The 16,407-nt window shown below is 40.6% G+C and overlaps 1 protein-coding gene across 1 annotated transcript; it reads right to left on the reverse strand.

Annotated features, from left to right (window-relative positions):
• Window positions 1-563: 563 nt before the first annotated feature.
• CCDC174 (coiled-coil domain containing 174) lies at window positions 564-11,813 on the reverse strand. Its single transcript, XM_050979134.1, has 11 exons — window positions 11,683-11,813; window positions 10,153-10,257; window positions 9,141-9,241; window positions 8,186-8,244; window positions 7,084-7,264; window positions 5,538-5,633; window positions 4,646-4,782; window positions 4,156-4,250; window positions 3,754-3,901; window positions 2,819-2,953; window positions 564-1,760 (listed from the first exon to the last, which is right to left on the reverse strand). Exons 1-11 carry the CDS (start codon window positions 11,722-11,724, stop codon window positions 721-723), a joined length of 2,139 nt encoding a protein of 712 aa, XP_050835091.1. The 5' UTR covers window positions 11,725-11,813; the 3' UTR covers window positions 564-720.
• Between the last annotated feature and the right edge of the window lie 4,594 nt (window positions 11,814-16,407).

Below are 16,407 nucleotides of genomic sequence, written 5' to 3' on the forward strand. Positions count from 1 at the left end.
ATTTAATGACTCCAATATCACAGTTTTTGGAAAAAAAGTATTAAATAAAGCCATGTGTGCAAGAAAAACACACTTGGAGAATGATGAGAGGATTTTCTAAACCAGTAAGACAGTAATTTCAGGTGTCAAGGCTTCTGCTTCAGTGTTTTGTTCATCTTCAGCCTACCCATCATTATTTATTGATTTCTACAATGTCTCCACTCTAAAATGCTGCACAGAATTATGAGCTATATATGGACCTCAGGAATACAGAGTCCATGTGAGCCACCATTGTTCACTAGACAATATTCTGCACTTTGTAAAAGACAGGAGATTAGGTGAGGAACAAAATCATTCTGTGTTTGGCAGCAGAGGACCTACCATTTCTATACTGTTTCTATGGATGTCACTGAACTTGTAGTACCTCCAAACCAGAAGACAGCTGGGAGCGACCAACTAAAGGGGTTTATTTCTTGAAAACAAGTAATTAATATACCCTTAAGTTCAGGTGTAAGTGTCAAAGAGCTGAATTTTAGTAAAGAGGAAAGAATAAAAAAAAAAAAAAAAACAGGCCAAAATATAGCTGTGATGTAAAACAGCTTAGGTGTCCAGGAGATTTATTCTGATGTACTTACAGAAACTTATTTTTCCCATATGTGGGAAAGTAATATTCTGCTGAGCACATAATTAATTATATTCCAGTTCTTTAGATCATGGTTCTTGCTTATCTTTTTGCTCAGTTCAAGTCACTTGTCTATAATAAGAGAGCATATCATCTAAACTTTGGTAAAGTGGTTCCTGATTTGGAGTGTCACAGCTGTCGGTCTGCGTTGGAGGTGCCATATCCTCAGTGCTGCAGCCACTGTCCTCTGTTCCTGGTGCCACATCCTGGGTGCTGCTGTCACAGGTGTCTGTTCCTGGTGGCATCTCTTGGCTGCTGCAGCCACAGGTGTGTGTTCCTGGTGGCACATCTTGGCTGCTGCATCCACAAGTGTGTATTCCTGGTGGCACATCTTGGCTGCTCAGGTCACAGACCTGTGTTCCTGGTGGCACATCCTGGGCACTGCATCCACAGGTCTGCATTCCTGGTGGTACACCCTGGGTACTGCATCCGCAGGTCTGCATTCCTGGTGGCACATCCTGGGCACTGCATCCACAGGTCTGCATTCCTGGTGGCACACCCTGGGTGCCATAGCCATAGGCCTGCATTGCAAAGGGCATCTCAGGAGTGCCGTAGCCGTACCCATGCATTGGTGGCACCATGGCTGGTGCTCCGTAGCCATAAGCCTGCACTGGGAAGGGCACCTCGGCAGGGCCGTAGCCATAGGCTGGCATGGGCGGTGGCACGGCCCGGGCGCTGTAGCCGTAACCCCGCAGTGGGGGTGGCACAGCTCGGGCACCGAAGCCATAAGCCTGTGCTGGTGGCAGCATGTCCTCGTCATCGCTGCTGTCATCCTCTGCTGATGACACGCCCTGAGTGTCACGGCCACTGGGCTCTGCAGACCCTGGCTTAACTGGAACATTGCTGTTGGAAGGCTGTGGTGATGGTGGCACATCTCCAGCACTGCTGCCACTGCCCCCTGGCACCGATGGCCTTTGTTGGTTTTGTGTTCTCTCCATTTCCAGTTTTTCAGAAGAGGTTTCAGAACTGTTCAAATTCCGACTTCGGAGATAATCATCTTTCTTTTGTCCCAAAAAGTAATCAGAAGGCGGTGCAAATTCTGGGTCTCGCTCGTCTCTAAGTTCTTCCTGTTTCTTTTCCCATTGTCCAAACATCAGTTCTGTTAGAAACAGGAAAATGGTAGATTTAGCACAGATTTCAAGGTCTGAAGGTCAGTCAGACAGGAGGGAAAACAAATTGGCAAACAAAGAAGATGCAACTGTGTAAAGCCACCTGAAGTTTCTTTTCCACCTCATCCTACATGGAAATACAAGAATCTAGTGCAGATTCCTTCAGTGAACCGCAGTCAGTTCACTCTGCATTTTACAGTAAGCTTTCCTCTGCTTTCTGAGTGTAGCATTTGCTGCGGTGCTGCCTAGGTGTTGGTGAGATACCAGGCTTCATCAGAGGAAGGAAAAAAATTTTGTCAGACAGGAAAAAGATTTATGCCGTAAGATCTGAAAGTTTGGGGGTTTAATGGAATCATGAAGTTTCTCCTCACAGTGATGTTCATTAATGGAACATAAAGATTGAAAAGTAAGAAGAATCTGGAAATATCAGTATTGCATAGAAGAGGAATAGTGCTGTTATGGTACTAAAGAAGGTGAGCATTTATGTGCTTTGTCTATTCCTTGTTTGCTTTTACTTAGAAGTCATGCATCAGACTAGAAGAATGTGCATGAGCTTAGACTAATAATGCAAAATGAGTTAATAGGTTTGGGAAGGACCTACAAGACAGCCATCACTTTGTGGCAAGGAAGATGCTTCAAAATGGGACACAGGCACTGAAGTGGTCTCTGCTCCAATCATGTTTTAGTATCGTGCTGTACCTGTTTGTGTGATACATTCTATCAGGTAGCAGAAACCACAAGAATATATCAAGAAAAGATCACACTGTACATCTTATGAACTACAGAATTTGTCATTCTGTCAAGCTGTCAAGATCATTCAGAAATGCAGTAACTCATACAGAAGAAAACTTTTGGGGACATTACAGCAGCTACTGACACTAAGGCATTCTTGTCAGTCACTGCCCTGGACACTAGAGAGTCATCAGTACCATGGCAGAAAGGATTTCAGTGCTTCTCAGTCTTACCATACTTTGGTCACAAAACAGAAATGAAAGTGGCAGTGTACATGCTCTTTCCCAACAAGGTTCCTGAATCTACATTTCCTTACCTTTGCCTTTATCCCACTCTCGGACATAAGGCACTCCAGGCTTTGTATCTCTCCTCTCCTGGATGATGACCTCTACTTTCCGACTTGCTGCAGTAACTCTTGGAGGTTCTGGTTCCTCAGCAGCACTTTTCACCTCTGTGTTACAGGAAGAGATAGTAGAGATTGTCAGTTACAGAATAAAATCTGTATGACTCTCACAGGTAAAAATAAGAACATTTATTTCCATATATCTCCAATAAGAACAGTATCTCTATTTCATGTACTGGAGAAAACAATTTGCATTCTTATTCTACTGAACAACCATGACAGTGAGCAGTGGCACAATGCTGTTCTTCATTTCCAGAACACTTCACAGTTAATCACTTGCATGGAATTCTGACACAGTAAAATATCAGCTACATTTTCCAGTGGGAGGGAGACAGTACAAGTTGACTATCAGTGTTGTAAGGGAGACAGCACAGACACGGGATTAGAATTCAAATTCATTATCCTAAATCCTAGAGTCAACTGTATCTCCAATTCACACACTGCAATGAAACTGTCACAGTGTATTTTGAATGATATCAAAATGCCTTGTTACTACTTATTCTACCTCATCTTCATAGAAGAAAAAGCCAGTACAATGTCAGCAGCTCTAGCCTCAACCTGCATAATTAACCCATGTAATTCCTGCTGACAGATGTGAATCAGAAAAAGGCTACAATCTACATACTGTATTTCTACCTGCATTATTAAGCTATTTCCAGCATGATTTTATAACTACATACAATTACAGTAGCTCTCATTATCCTAACAGTTATGTTAATTGTATATATAGAATACACAATACCAATATATTGACTGTCTAAACAAATATAAATTAGAATCTGTATGTCCACAGATCAAGAACAAGGTGAAATAGCAAGTATTTAACTTAAAAAGGCAACAGATCATACCTCCATTCTCCAGTTTTTCTGCTTCTTCCTCTAATCCAGCTTCCCTTAACTTTTTAATCTTCCGTGCTCGAAGTTTGGACAGCCTAGCATCTAGAGCTGCTTTCCTCTTCTCCTTCAGCTGTTCACGTTTATTTCTCTGATCAAGTGTCTTAACAACAAAAGAAAACATGAATTATTCTTCCTTTGTTATTATAAACAAGTACATATCTTCCTTCACAAAACAACTAAAAACAATCCTAATCAAGTACCAGGTTTCCACAGGAAAAAAGAAGCCAAATTTCTTTGGCTTCTTTGGAGTCAGCTGCAGGCATCACTTAACATAGCACTTACACAACAAATCAAAGACAGTAACCTCTGAAACCACTCTGCCCTGGCAGCCCAGTCTGCTCTTCACTCTCATACCTGCTCCCTCAGCATATCCAGGGTTGCCCGTTGTTTATGCCTGAGTTCTTGGTCCCGAGAAAAGGCAAAGTAACCAACACCGAGCTGCCTGGCCTCTGAAAAGGAGAAAAACAATAGGTTTAAGTTAAATTCAGTTTATAGTTGGCAGTAACTACAGCCTCCAGGCACCCTGCTTTCAGGCATGGAATTATTCCCAACAGTGGATTGGTTTTAGATGGCTAAAAAAGGCTTGCCTTAGATAATACATAAAGTGAAGCTTCTTGAAGGAGAACACAGGAGGAGGTAGAAAAACATTTGAGAAAAATGCCATTTGAAGAAAAAAATAAATCTAGACTTATGTACTGTTAACTTTCAATAGTTATTACACATGTGGCTTAACATACATCTACACTTTGCCACGCAGGGCACAGGAAGTAACTTTCCCTTGCTCCCTCTACAACTGATTTCTTTGGTGATACAAAGGTAAGGGATATAAAGTATGGCACTGTACCATTTTCTCGAATGTCCTCATAATGTATGGGTCCCATGGGTTTTCTGAGGGCTTCTTCTTCTTCCTTTTCCCACTGCTGCCTCTGAAGTTCTCTTCTCATGTCTTCAGATAACAGAGTATTCCCATCAGGTTCTTGTCTAATTAAAACAAATTAAGGATTACAGAGCAGAATTTACCAGTTTGTCAGTACCAAACGGTGCAAATACGATTTGGTCTGATCCACTATTGCAGCTTCCACAAAACACAGATCACTGTAGGTACTACTTAGTGATACAATGCTGATGACTATGGTACATAGTCAAGATAGAAATACAAAGCTGCCTCTAAAACAAGGTACTGGTAAAACATGATATTAAAAGACAAAATAATATTCTTTCTCAGAAGATTTACGAAATAATTACCAAATCACAAATGGGAGATGAAATAATCATTGGCATCTGTGGGGATTCTAGCAATCACATATATGAACATTTCAGAATTAATGTAAGAAAAGGAAAGGGATTTGAAGTAACAAAACAATGCTTTACCCAAAAGATCAATTCAAAATATTAATATTCAAATATCAATACCCAAATAGTAATAAGGAAGTAATTTTAACAAAAGAGATGTTAAACAGCTGTTTAACATCAATTCCCACGTTAAACAGAATCAGAATCACTTTCCTGGCATTTTGTGGAAGGTATAAAGAAATACAAGGACCCCAGTTTTTAAAAGATGCAACAAATATTTGAGATTGCTTAAAACCTTCCTCTACAAATTTTGCAAATCTAAAGAAAGCAGCAACGTCAATTCTGAATTGAAAATGGAGTGACAAAGTACAGCCTCTCTTCCTTCTCATTAAAAATATGTTAAATACTGAGAGGAACATGCAGCTCCATTAGAGAAATCACACCTTTTCCCTTGAAGTTCCTGATCCATTTTAAGTAGACTTGGTAAATCCTTCTTCATACAGCGTCTAGATCGGCCCAAGAAATCAACATAATCAACCCTGTAATGAAAGAAAAGGAAAAGTGATGCAAAACTTCTATTTGCAGATTAACAGAAATCTTACCCAGAAGACAGAAGCAGTGACCCTTTCCAAAGAGTATCTGTAACCTCCCAGTCTGTGTGTAACAATTGCTCCTGCTTTTCACTTAACACACTCCCAGATTAAGAGGACAGTTCTGAATGGGGCATATGACAGTTCTACCAGACATTTATTCAATCTCCCTTTGAGACCCTTGCTCACTTGGGCAATAAAATGGTGTACAAAATGTTCAAAAGTAACCATGTCACGTAGATTTCACAACAAAATAGAACTCAGCCTACTGTTTGCTTCCCATGGTGAAGATAATGATGCAGCATTGACTTCTTGTGGATATGAAATTGCTACAATACATTTCAATTATTGGTCTAAAGGCCATTCAGAACAGACTGATAGTGTGCATTCAACTGGCATAACAAAGGCTGACTAAAATACAAGCAAAATGTTCCTCTGAAGCTATTGTGCTTCTTATTCAACTCTTTATAGGACTGAACACCTGATTTACAGTTGCTGAAAAAGCTGTTAAGAGCTACACTTACTGTCCTGTAATGTGGAAAGCTCTTTAGCATCAAGCTGCCTCAATTATCCCATTCTAAAGAATATTACATCTGAAAAAGTATGACTGGCAATCTAGCTTCCAACCCCCAAACTTTTAAAGAGCTGTGCTTTTATTAAGTCCTTTACATAGTTTCTAAGGATATCTACAGTTTAGTACTTGAAGAACAGGGGTGCTGTTTTGTATTGCTTATTGCTGGTTTAAACTGATTACCAGAAGTAAAATCTCTTGTTCCACAAGCATTTTAGTCAGGACTGGTTTCATAATTATTTCTAATGTCTCAGATGAAAAAATACGGTAACTTGGAATGACAGAGAAAACTGTCAGAGACTATTTGCTGTGCTGCAGCAAATTGGAAGAAATGCTGAAAATTGTGTTCTTATTCCAACCAGAGTTTCTCTCCTTTAAGGGAAGGCTCTGCAGTTGAATGACTGCTCCTTTTTAGTCACTCACAATTAAAGAAAGGAAGATGAATACCATAAAATCCTCAAGTTTTGCTAAAATACATTTCAGCACATCAAAGCATAAAATGGTACCAAATACCGTGATGACTGCTAGCATAAACCATGCAAGAAAATAAGAGAGGAGATTATGTTGTCCTCCCTACAGTACATTGCAATTTTTCATTGCAGATTCTATTGCAGTGTTACCTCTGTGGAAATGAAAGTGTCATGGGGGATTGTCTTTATAGGAGAAATGAAAGAATGTTAACACCTCCTGGTCAATGTGTAGTATGAAACAAAAATGAAAAGCAAATGTGCCACTTCACACATTTTAAAAAAGAAAAGTATTTTCTCAAGAAATTCTCAAGAATAAGAGAGATGGCCAGGAGAGATGAGCCCAATGAGTAGCACCAACCATTCCTCATCTGGGTCCTCTGGTGGTGGAATGTCTGCTTCAGGCTGAGTTTCCTCCTCATCTGTGTCTCTTTCTGAAGTCTTCCCAGCAGCTTCACTCTGCTGCAGCTCCTGTACTTCGTGCTGTTTGTCTATGATCTTCTGAGTGAAATCCACCAGGTACAAATCCTCAGTTTCTTCATCTAAGGCAGAAAATCGATTCTTAGTGAACAACCATGAAAAGAACAGAACTGAGCACAAAAATCAATACCAAATAGCTACAATCAGCTTTTCAGCTGCCAGCAATGCCCTTGACCACAGTATTGGGGAGTACTTAAATCTCATTCAGTGCCAAACAAACCCAGAGCTATCAAGTGGCTCCACAGTGATAATGTCTATTTCTGAATCGAAGTTTCAGGGCATTGTGTGCAGAACAGAATAGGCTGCATTCTCTGCAGCAAAACATTCTCTGCTTCTTAACTATTTCGTAAGCAAAGGATTTGCAAAGGCTCAAATACTTTTTTGATGCTTAACATTTGGTATGTTGGCAGGAGCCAAGCATTCATGAGGGTACTTTTTAGGAAAGTAGAGGAAAGTGGTGGGATCATGTGGATGAAGATGGACACTGGCAAAGAAAAGAGATTAACTGCAAGGAGATTTGTATTCTATTTTAATAATTACTTTTTGAAAGGGACTGAATGTGTGAGAGAAGAAAGGCACAGATTAGCATTCTCTATCTCTATTAGTTGCATGACTGGCATTCAGATATGGACCAGGCAGGCTCCTCTCCTGATCCTCTCCTCCTCATAAAGGCCCAACAATTAGAATGCAGGACAGAGCATCAGCAACGCAATCCAAAGTTCGCACAATGGAGAGCAATTTTTTTTTTTTTTTTGTTTTTCTAAGATACTGTATTGAAAAATCAGAATATAGTTCACCCACTTAATGAATGAGTGAAACAAGCCCCTAATGCTTTACCTAGTCAGGCTGCCCTTCAAAAGTAATTTTATTTTCTCCAGTAAATGTATATTTTTTTCGTGGAATAAACCATGCCAATTAGTTTTAATAATAATTCCAAGAATTTATACATATATAAATGCTTATTTTGCAATAGTATTGTTCACCTGGGAAGTCTCCTTTTGTCATTTTCTCATACAGCTTTGCTTTCTCTTCAAGCTTCTTCCTGAAAAAGGAAAAAAAAACCAAACGAAAAAACCTTGCAATCTCACCAATTCCAAGCACATTTTAAAGTGACCTATTTAGCCTTAGATAAATGGAATAGGAAAATCCTGGGAGTGCCTGAGGTGTTTATTAGAAGCTGACTTATGCCTGGGTTTTGTTTTGAGCCTTCACTAGCATTTCTTAAGATAAATTATTTTCAGTATAAATTCTGGAACTGGAAAATATTGTTAGTGAAGTTACAAATTTAATCTCAAATGTAATTTTGTCAGGAAGGCAGAAACCTGATGTTATGAGAATTTCACCTTTATCTAAGTACTGTGGTCTGTCAGATAAATACTAGAAATGAAACCATTATTTGCAGATACTGAAAGACAGTTTTACAGGAAAAAAAAGAGAAAAGACAAAGTTACACCTAATTTTAGAAACTGAAGAGAAAACCCTAGCTAATTTCTGGAATTTCAAAGAGCAAGGAACTGCTTACAGAAACACAGCAAATTATTTATAAATGGCATTTTCCACATATATCTTTTTGTTCAACCAACCCATTTAGAAAATGAGGTAATTCTTCAAAATGTGAGTAATTTTCTGTCAAGAAGAAGAAACACTTTGCTATAGAATTCTAACATGTTACTGCACTGGCTGGTAATTCTAAAGATGACTTTAAAATAAAAAATCAGTAACCTAACACATTTAGACAGGTGTGATAATGTGAGGTCATGGGAGCATGAGACTGCTGGGACTCAGTTTGTACGCTACTGGTAAAAAGTATGGATGGTGCTGGAATTCCTGGTTGGTCTAATGAGAACTGCTGGTCCAAAAAACTTCTTTCTGTGCTTTTCTAAATACCAAAGAACAAATTCTGCAAAGCATTTCTTTCTTACAGAGCCTAAGAGCTACCTTGATTGATCCAATATATCCTGCTCTTCTGCCTTCTGCTCAACATCTTTCGCAGCTCGATTTACAACTCCTGTGTTCTGTTTGGTCCAGATGCTGGGTTTCTGTGGAGGACAATTTTGTAACAACAAATAAATAGATGAACATACTGAAATGGTAACAACTAAAAAAATATTTCAACTCTATAATGCAAACGATGCACATGAATCATGGAAGACTTTGTAAATAGCATCTTACACATGTTTGACTTGAGATTATTTCTCTACTGTATAGGTTGCAGGATGGTATCATAGTTAAAGGCAGGCTGAGAAGGCCTTAAAAATCCTTAAAAGGCACTCAGAAATCAGACAAAATCTATTCTGGCAAAGATGTTAAGGTTAAAAAAAACCCAATCATGCAATCTTGCTGATTAAATACATATTAACAAGGCTAAAAAATGTTTCCATTCTCTATTGTCTCCATTTTAGATAAAAAATACAATCAGGTGGCCTGTTTGCAACGTAACACTGTAAATGCTGCACATGCTTCAAATATGGCAGGAACAGCACATTCTGCTTCTAGAAAGCTACAGAATGAACAAAACCCAAAGTGCAGTATAAAGCAAAACAAAAGAGATAATTGTGTATTCATTATTGTACATCACAAACAGATAGCAGAGCATTTATCAAGGAAATTCAATGACTCTAGAAGAATCTCTCATCCTCCATCCTGCAGCATCATACAAAATCCTCTAATAAAAAAAAAAAAAACAAACCACATATTTTCCTATAATTAAAGGGTGTAGACCCTTGGGGAATAAAGATTAAGTGGGGATTTAGATGGGCAGAAGCACAATACTAAGCTTTCTGCTGTGCACAGGAATTTCACCTAGAAATGAACTTTAAAGAACTATCTCATCATTTTATACTTGACTAGAAACACAGCTGTGAGTATTTACTGTTATTTAGATTTGGATATTAACCTCCTTACTTTCAGGTCAAAGAATGAAAAAAACAACAATGGAAGATATTTTTACCTTATTAGAGGTTCTGGGCTTTGCAAAGACACCAGCATCTTTCAACAGCTTTTCTTTCTTGAATTCCTCTTGCTTTCGGAAGAGTTCGGCTTTGAGATCTACCAGCTACACCAGCAGCAAAACAACACATAAATAACAGATCACAGACATCAGTTACTCCAATAAATATCTGTAACTCTAGGAAAACAATCTGTTAGTTACACTTATAGGAGCATTTGATTGCATTTTCATGTGGGACTTGGAAGCACTGATCTAATCACCAAGATCACCTCGTACAGCAAACAAAATAAAAAAACCCACAGAATGCAAATTATGATTAGGGATTAAAACAATCCTCAAAGATATCCTTGATCCTTTGCTACATAATGAGGATAGGACAGGCATAGCTCTGTCTAGATTTTACCAACCTCCTAATGGCAAAGAAATAGAGAAGGAGTAATGAAAAGCACTACTGAATATGAAGAGGGAACTTTTAACCATTAGATAAATAATAAAATCCTGTCTCAGAAAATAATTGATAAAAGTTTGCTACAGTAAAATATATATTTTCCCCACTGCTTTAGGTACTGTTTAATAGTTTTGTATTTTCTTTCTCCTTCTTTGAAATAAATATATGAGTAGCATTGCCATCTGTGACCAAGGTCCATCTCAGCTTTTATTAAGAAACATCATTGTCAGAGTTGTGATCTTGGGATTACAAAACTAGTTTAGAAGAGGATATTATGCTACTTTTCCTGCAAGTCCTATAGATGACAAAATTCAGAGCTGCACATTAAACCAGGAAAGTGCAAAACTTTGGTATTAATACTTATCCCAAGCACTAAAGAATTTGCTTTTCAAGTCCCTGGGACAACGAAGTGCAGTGTCTTAAAAATCACTCATTCTCCCTTCTGCTTAGAGGTGATCCTCCAAAAATTTAATGTAAAATATTTCACAGTTAACTATTAGCATACATTAACTATTACACAGCTCTTCAGCTGAAGTGTTTGGCAGCTCTCGAGAGCGTCCTGGAGAACAGCGAGGGTGAGCATCTCACCGTCCCTAAGAGTGGTAAGTTATTCTGCCACAGCACACACCTCCTGCTCCTTAGGAAAAACTCTTTTTCCTGTTATGGGCTAATTTAATTTAATTGCACCAGGAATGCGAGCAAACCCAGGCCGGGCAGACTCGGGTTTGGAGCGCAGGGCGTGAGCCTCGTCAGGAAGGTGAGGGGACAAAATCCCAGCCCCGACACTGTCACAGACCGAACATGCGGCACACGGCCTTACCACAGCCCTTTAACCCATCATTTGCTGCAGTGACTGCCATGGCAGTGCGGTTAAGGCGAGGAGCAGAGCACCAGCCCTTCCCCAGTGCGCTGCTCTCCCCGCAAGCGGCGGCACCAGCGGATCCCCGGTCCAGCCTCACGGCCTGCACCGGCCAGGCCCACACTGCCCGCGGAAGCCCCGCGGCTGAGCACACTTCACAGTCCTACAAGCCTCCTGGGCGGGCGGAGGGGTTGGTTTTACCTCTCCCTGCTCAGTCACTCACCGAGGACGCGGCCACGTCCAGCGGCTTCTTCCTCCGGTCCATGGCGGGCCCGGCCCCGCCACCGCCTCCTTCCCCGCCGGCTGGCCTTGCCGTAAAGCGCGGCGGAAGCGCGGCGCTATCGCGACAGTGCTGCTGAGGGCGGCCGGGCGGGCGCTGCCGCCATGTTGGGGAGGTCAGGGGCGGTCCTGGAGGCTCGGCCTGGGTGGGTTGGCCGGGGAGGAGCGCTCCCGTCCGGGGCTTCCCTGGCTTTGGGTAAAGCCTGTGCTCAAACTGAGAGAGAAAATGAGCGTTCCTGGCGAGTGCGGGACAAATCCTTCCGGCGTCCTTCTGGAAATGTCCTTGTGGGCCGCGGGCCTGGAGCTGCTGCTGTTGTGACAGAGCTGGGCTAGGGGTGGCCTTTGTGGCCAGAAATTGGCAGGGTTGCAGGCTGGCCCTGAGCTGGGGTGGGGCTAGGATGAAGATGGTTCAAACTTGGTATCAGTGTGGGCTCGTTACCTGGTGCCAGAGCCAAGTCACATGCTGAGGCAAGATATTCCTAGTTTTTATTCTCATTTGTGCAGAGTGGGGAGCTGGGTGGTGACCCATGGATAGTTAACTGATCATCCAAACTTCACACTCTTTTTACAACTTAATAAACAGAGGCATCCACATTCCTTGGTTACAGATTACTTAACTCCCTTATTTACTAGTTCTAGCTCTTGCTTCTCCTGCTAATCAGTCTGCAGGCACAGTTCTTCCCTCCATTTGGGTCTGGGGCACACTTTGAGTAGGTGGTCAATGAGTTGTCACAATCTCCTACTCCCAGAATCACCTTTCCCCAGGTACTGCTCAGTTCTGACTTCACTCCTGGTGCCTCTCCTCCAGACAGCCCATTCATTTGGGGATTGTCTTGTCTTTTTCTTAAAACAGCAGATTAGCCAACCATAAGATGCTCACAGTGCAATTGCTTAATCATAACCATCCAGCCATAACTGATTAACACCTAAAAATAAAAGCAAAGTTTGACTCAACCCCCTATTAAAAACCTTGAGAGCCTCAGAACTTGAGGGGCTTGGTATCATCAAGAGAAAAAAAAAAAAAAACCATAAACCCCAAAAACCAAACCACACCAAAAACCCCTGAACATAACCTGGGAAAAACCCAACCAACCCAAACTAAAACTTTCTTTCCTGCCTTAGTTGGTGAGTGCCACAGAGATGACACCTGAACATAACAGTCAAGTTCAAACCCACCTACATGTGATGGATCCAGCTCTGTAAGAGGAGCACAGGAGCTCTTGGGGAGTGAGATTCCGAGTTTTAATTACACTGGCTAACTCTTTATATAATTTTTCATCCTCATGAAGAAAAAGGACTCTCTGATAGGTTTTAATTGAAATAATGAAGATCACAGTTATCAGTGGTTGCAAGAAGAAGCTGCCTCTTACTTGTCTTTAATAAAGTGGAAAAATACAAGGTGCTCTGTTGTTGCTTGGCAGTGTGACAGCTGATAGAAGCACCAGATACAGTTCTTCTGAGTTTGGAAATGTGTTGCTTTTGTGTTTGGCAAGCTGGGTCAGGCCTGTGTTTAATACTTTATGGACACAGAATTGCAAAGCTGACAGGGATAATCAGTTCCTAAGAAAGCTGCACCTGTATTCCAGGCAATGTTGAGTGTGCAATTGAGAAAGAACAATTTCTGGCCCTCATGAAGCAATGTCTGACAGTGAAGCTGTCTTGGTTTTGGCTGTTTAAAAGGGGTATTGGTGAGAGACATCAGGTATAGGGAAGTACAGGTCATATTAGAGCCATAAAGTATTTTAATCTGCAACGGAAGAGGAGAAACATGCTTTACTGGAAAATAGGACAAATGAACAAAAACATCTGTGCTGTTCTAATTAAATCACACTTCAACAAATCATTTATTGTTGCCTGTTTAAATCTCATCTAGTGACAACACTGAGAAGGAAAAACAGCCCAAACCCAGGCCAGGGTTGATTCTTAAAATGTTCCTTTCTGGTCAAGGGTGAGATTCATCACCAAGTCTGTAAGGAAAATTTGTGCTACTGAGTTGCACAACAGGATGTGGAAAAAATAATTAATCCTAGAAATTCCAAGCTGGCTTGTGCTGCTGTGAGGATTGCAGAGCTGGCCCTTGTGTTCTTGCAAGAAGCTGTGGATTGTTCTGTGGGTAGCAGAGGTCTGGCTAGGCATGCCTGGATTGGGAATGAGGCAGCATCACTGATGCTGTACAGAACTGAGGGACGTGTGTGATGAGATAACCTGCAGCTCATGTTTGTCTCATGGAGCACCAGCAGGCAGGGAAAACCACAGAGCAGGACAGAGGGGAGCCCTCCTGGAGCCTTGGGATTGCTCTGCTGCCAGGCTCCAGGACAGAGGGGAGCCCTGCTCCTGCCCAGCTGTGGGATTGCTCTGCTGCTGGGATATTCAGCACTGAGAGCTCACCCAGACAGATGGCTTTGGGAGCACCATGTGTCACTTCAGTGGTCTTGGATTTACAACCTAAGAACTGACAAGCTTTCACACATATGGCTCCCCAAGAAAGGCTCCATGTTGGCTCTAACCTGTGAAGGGCTATTCTGTGCATGCTTTTAATCCAGCGCACAAGAATTAATAAAATTCCATTGAGGGAGGAATAAGAACCCTTCAGATTGTGAAGTAAAGCCAGCTTAACATAAAGAAATGAGGTGGGGAAGGTGTTTCAGTGTACAGCAGAAGCTCAGTGTGGCTTTTCTGTGCTTATTTTTATCAGGATTTTGTGAAAACTTTTTAGACTACCATGTCTGATCTCAAACTGCTGATAGCCCTGGATTTCTGGGAGATAATTGATTCATCACTTCCAATTAGTATGCTGCTTATTTTAGAATGAGGTCTAATTGTGTTTGTTTCCACAAAGTTGCATCAACACAGAAAGCTTGTTTATTATTTTTGAGGAAGATTGGGGATCACAGTGGATTGTTCTAAGGGGACTTTTTATAAAACAGTGGTGTTTCACTGTCTCATGAAGTTGGTGAGAGAGGCTGCACAAACTTGAAATGAATCAGTTGCAAAGCTTTGGTGTGGATTTCTCCTGCACCCTCCTACCAAAACTTGTACGAGCTCCAGACCAAATGATATTGATGTTTGGAAGTTTTGTTCTTCTGAGCCTGATTCTCTTATCTCAGACATTAAGGTTTCATCCTACCCTAAGGCCTTGGTATTCTATCTTATTTTTCTACATCTTGGCTTTAAGATGAAATAAAACTGTGAGTAAATAACAGCTGGACATTTTGTGAGATAAGCCCTAGTGCTAGGACATTTAGTCTTCATACACTTTCAGTGCCACTCAACATAAGACAACTCATCCATGTTTTTTCTGAAGCATGCAGAAATTCCTTCTGGCTTTCTTTTATATTTTTTTACAGTCTCTTCATCTCAGTAGTTATTGTATGAAAGAAATTTTTTTTTATGTCAACAGAAATCTTTTCTAAAATAGAGCAAGTTTTTCTTTGCTTTCCATAGTTTGCATGATCTTGGTCAGCAGGAGTATTTGTGGAATTTGTGTGTCTTAGTGTGTATGAGGCCAAAAGTGACTGTGGATCAAGCAAAACTGTTTGCAAACTAATCCTTGCAGCATCAGAGGTCCAAAAGTGTTTCTTTTCTCCCTGGAAAAGATTACATCTCTTCCCAAAATCAAGTCCCAGCATATCTTTTTTACTTACTTCTCTATATTATATTTTCTGAAATGGGCAATTGCTGCAGCAAAACAAACAAGCAAAAAAAGAAACCAAAAACCCTTTGGGGTAGAAAGTCTAGATGGATGCTGTGGGGTTTTTTTTTCAGGAAGGCTAAAAATTAGAATAATTTGGGTAGGTAATTGGCAGGTGTCAGACTAGGAGAAAAAATCCCAATGGTTTGATAAATGTTTGAGTTCTTTTGCCTGATACTAGACAGAAAGTCAAAACCAGAAAAGGTACACGGTAAGTGTTTAACTGGCATGTATGTGGCTCTGGTTTTTTGCCTGTTGGGTCACAAGCTGCAATGCCAGATTGCTTTTGTGCTATCTTAGTTTTTCTTGCAAACTAAAAATTAGTCCAAAGAAAAAAAAATTTGATGATGACTTAATGCTAAATTGAATGCAATCTAAAGGAGCCTTGTCCTGTTCTATGGGAACCTGTATCCTGCGTTCAGTTTTATGATGCACTTTAAATCATGGCTTGTGTCTACAGTGTTGTCCTCTCTTCTGTCTTCATATATGTTGTGAGAGAGAGAATGCTGTTAAGTGCTAGTTGTATAGAAATTGTAATTCCTCTCAAATACATCTTGAAAGTAGGGATCTCCTAAAAGCATCCAGCAGCTTCAATCAGAAATAGGCTTAATGTCATCTTGCAACAAAATCTGTAGGAGTGACATAGTTACTGCAACCAGAATTAGCTTAGAAAATTGATATTGATAGCCATGATTTTTTAGTGTGCATTTTAGCAAGCTTTGCTGCAAAAGGTCATAGTGACCCTTCCTCCTTTGGGGAATGTGTGCATGTTCTTAAGTCTGATGAACGTAAGAAAAAAAATTGAGCATGAGTTTAAAAGAATAATAGGTTTTTTGCTGTTTTCCTGTACTAAGAGATACCAATAGATATATTTTCTACAAGATGTAAAAAGGAAACTTCCAAAGGAAATTGTCTTATCAATTTGATTGGTGTGTGGCAATTCTGATCCCCTGAACAGGAATTTTAATTTACTGGGCT

The sequence above is a fragment of the Serinus canaria genome, chromosome 12 (assembly GCF_022539315.1).
Source record: "Serinus canaria isolate serCan28SL12 chromosome 12, serCan2020, whole genome shotgun sequence".
In the NCBI taxonomy this organism is placed as follows: Eukaryota; Metazoa; Chordata; class Aves; order Passeriformes; family Fringillidae; genus Serinus; species Serinus canaria.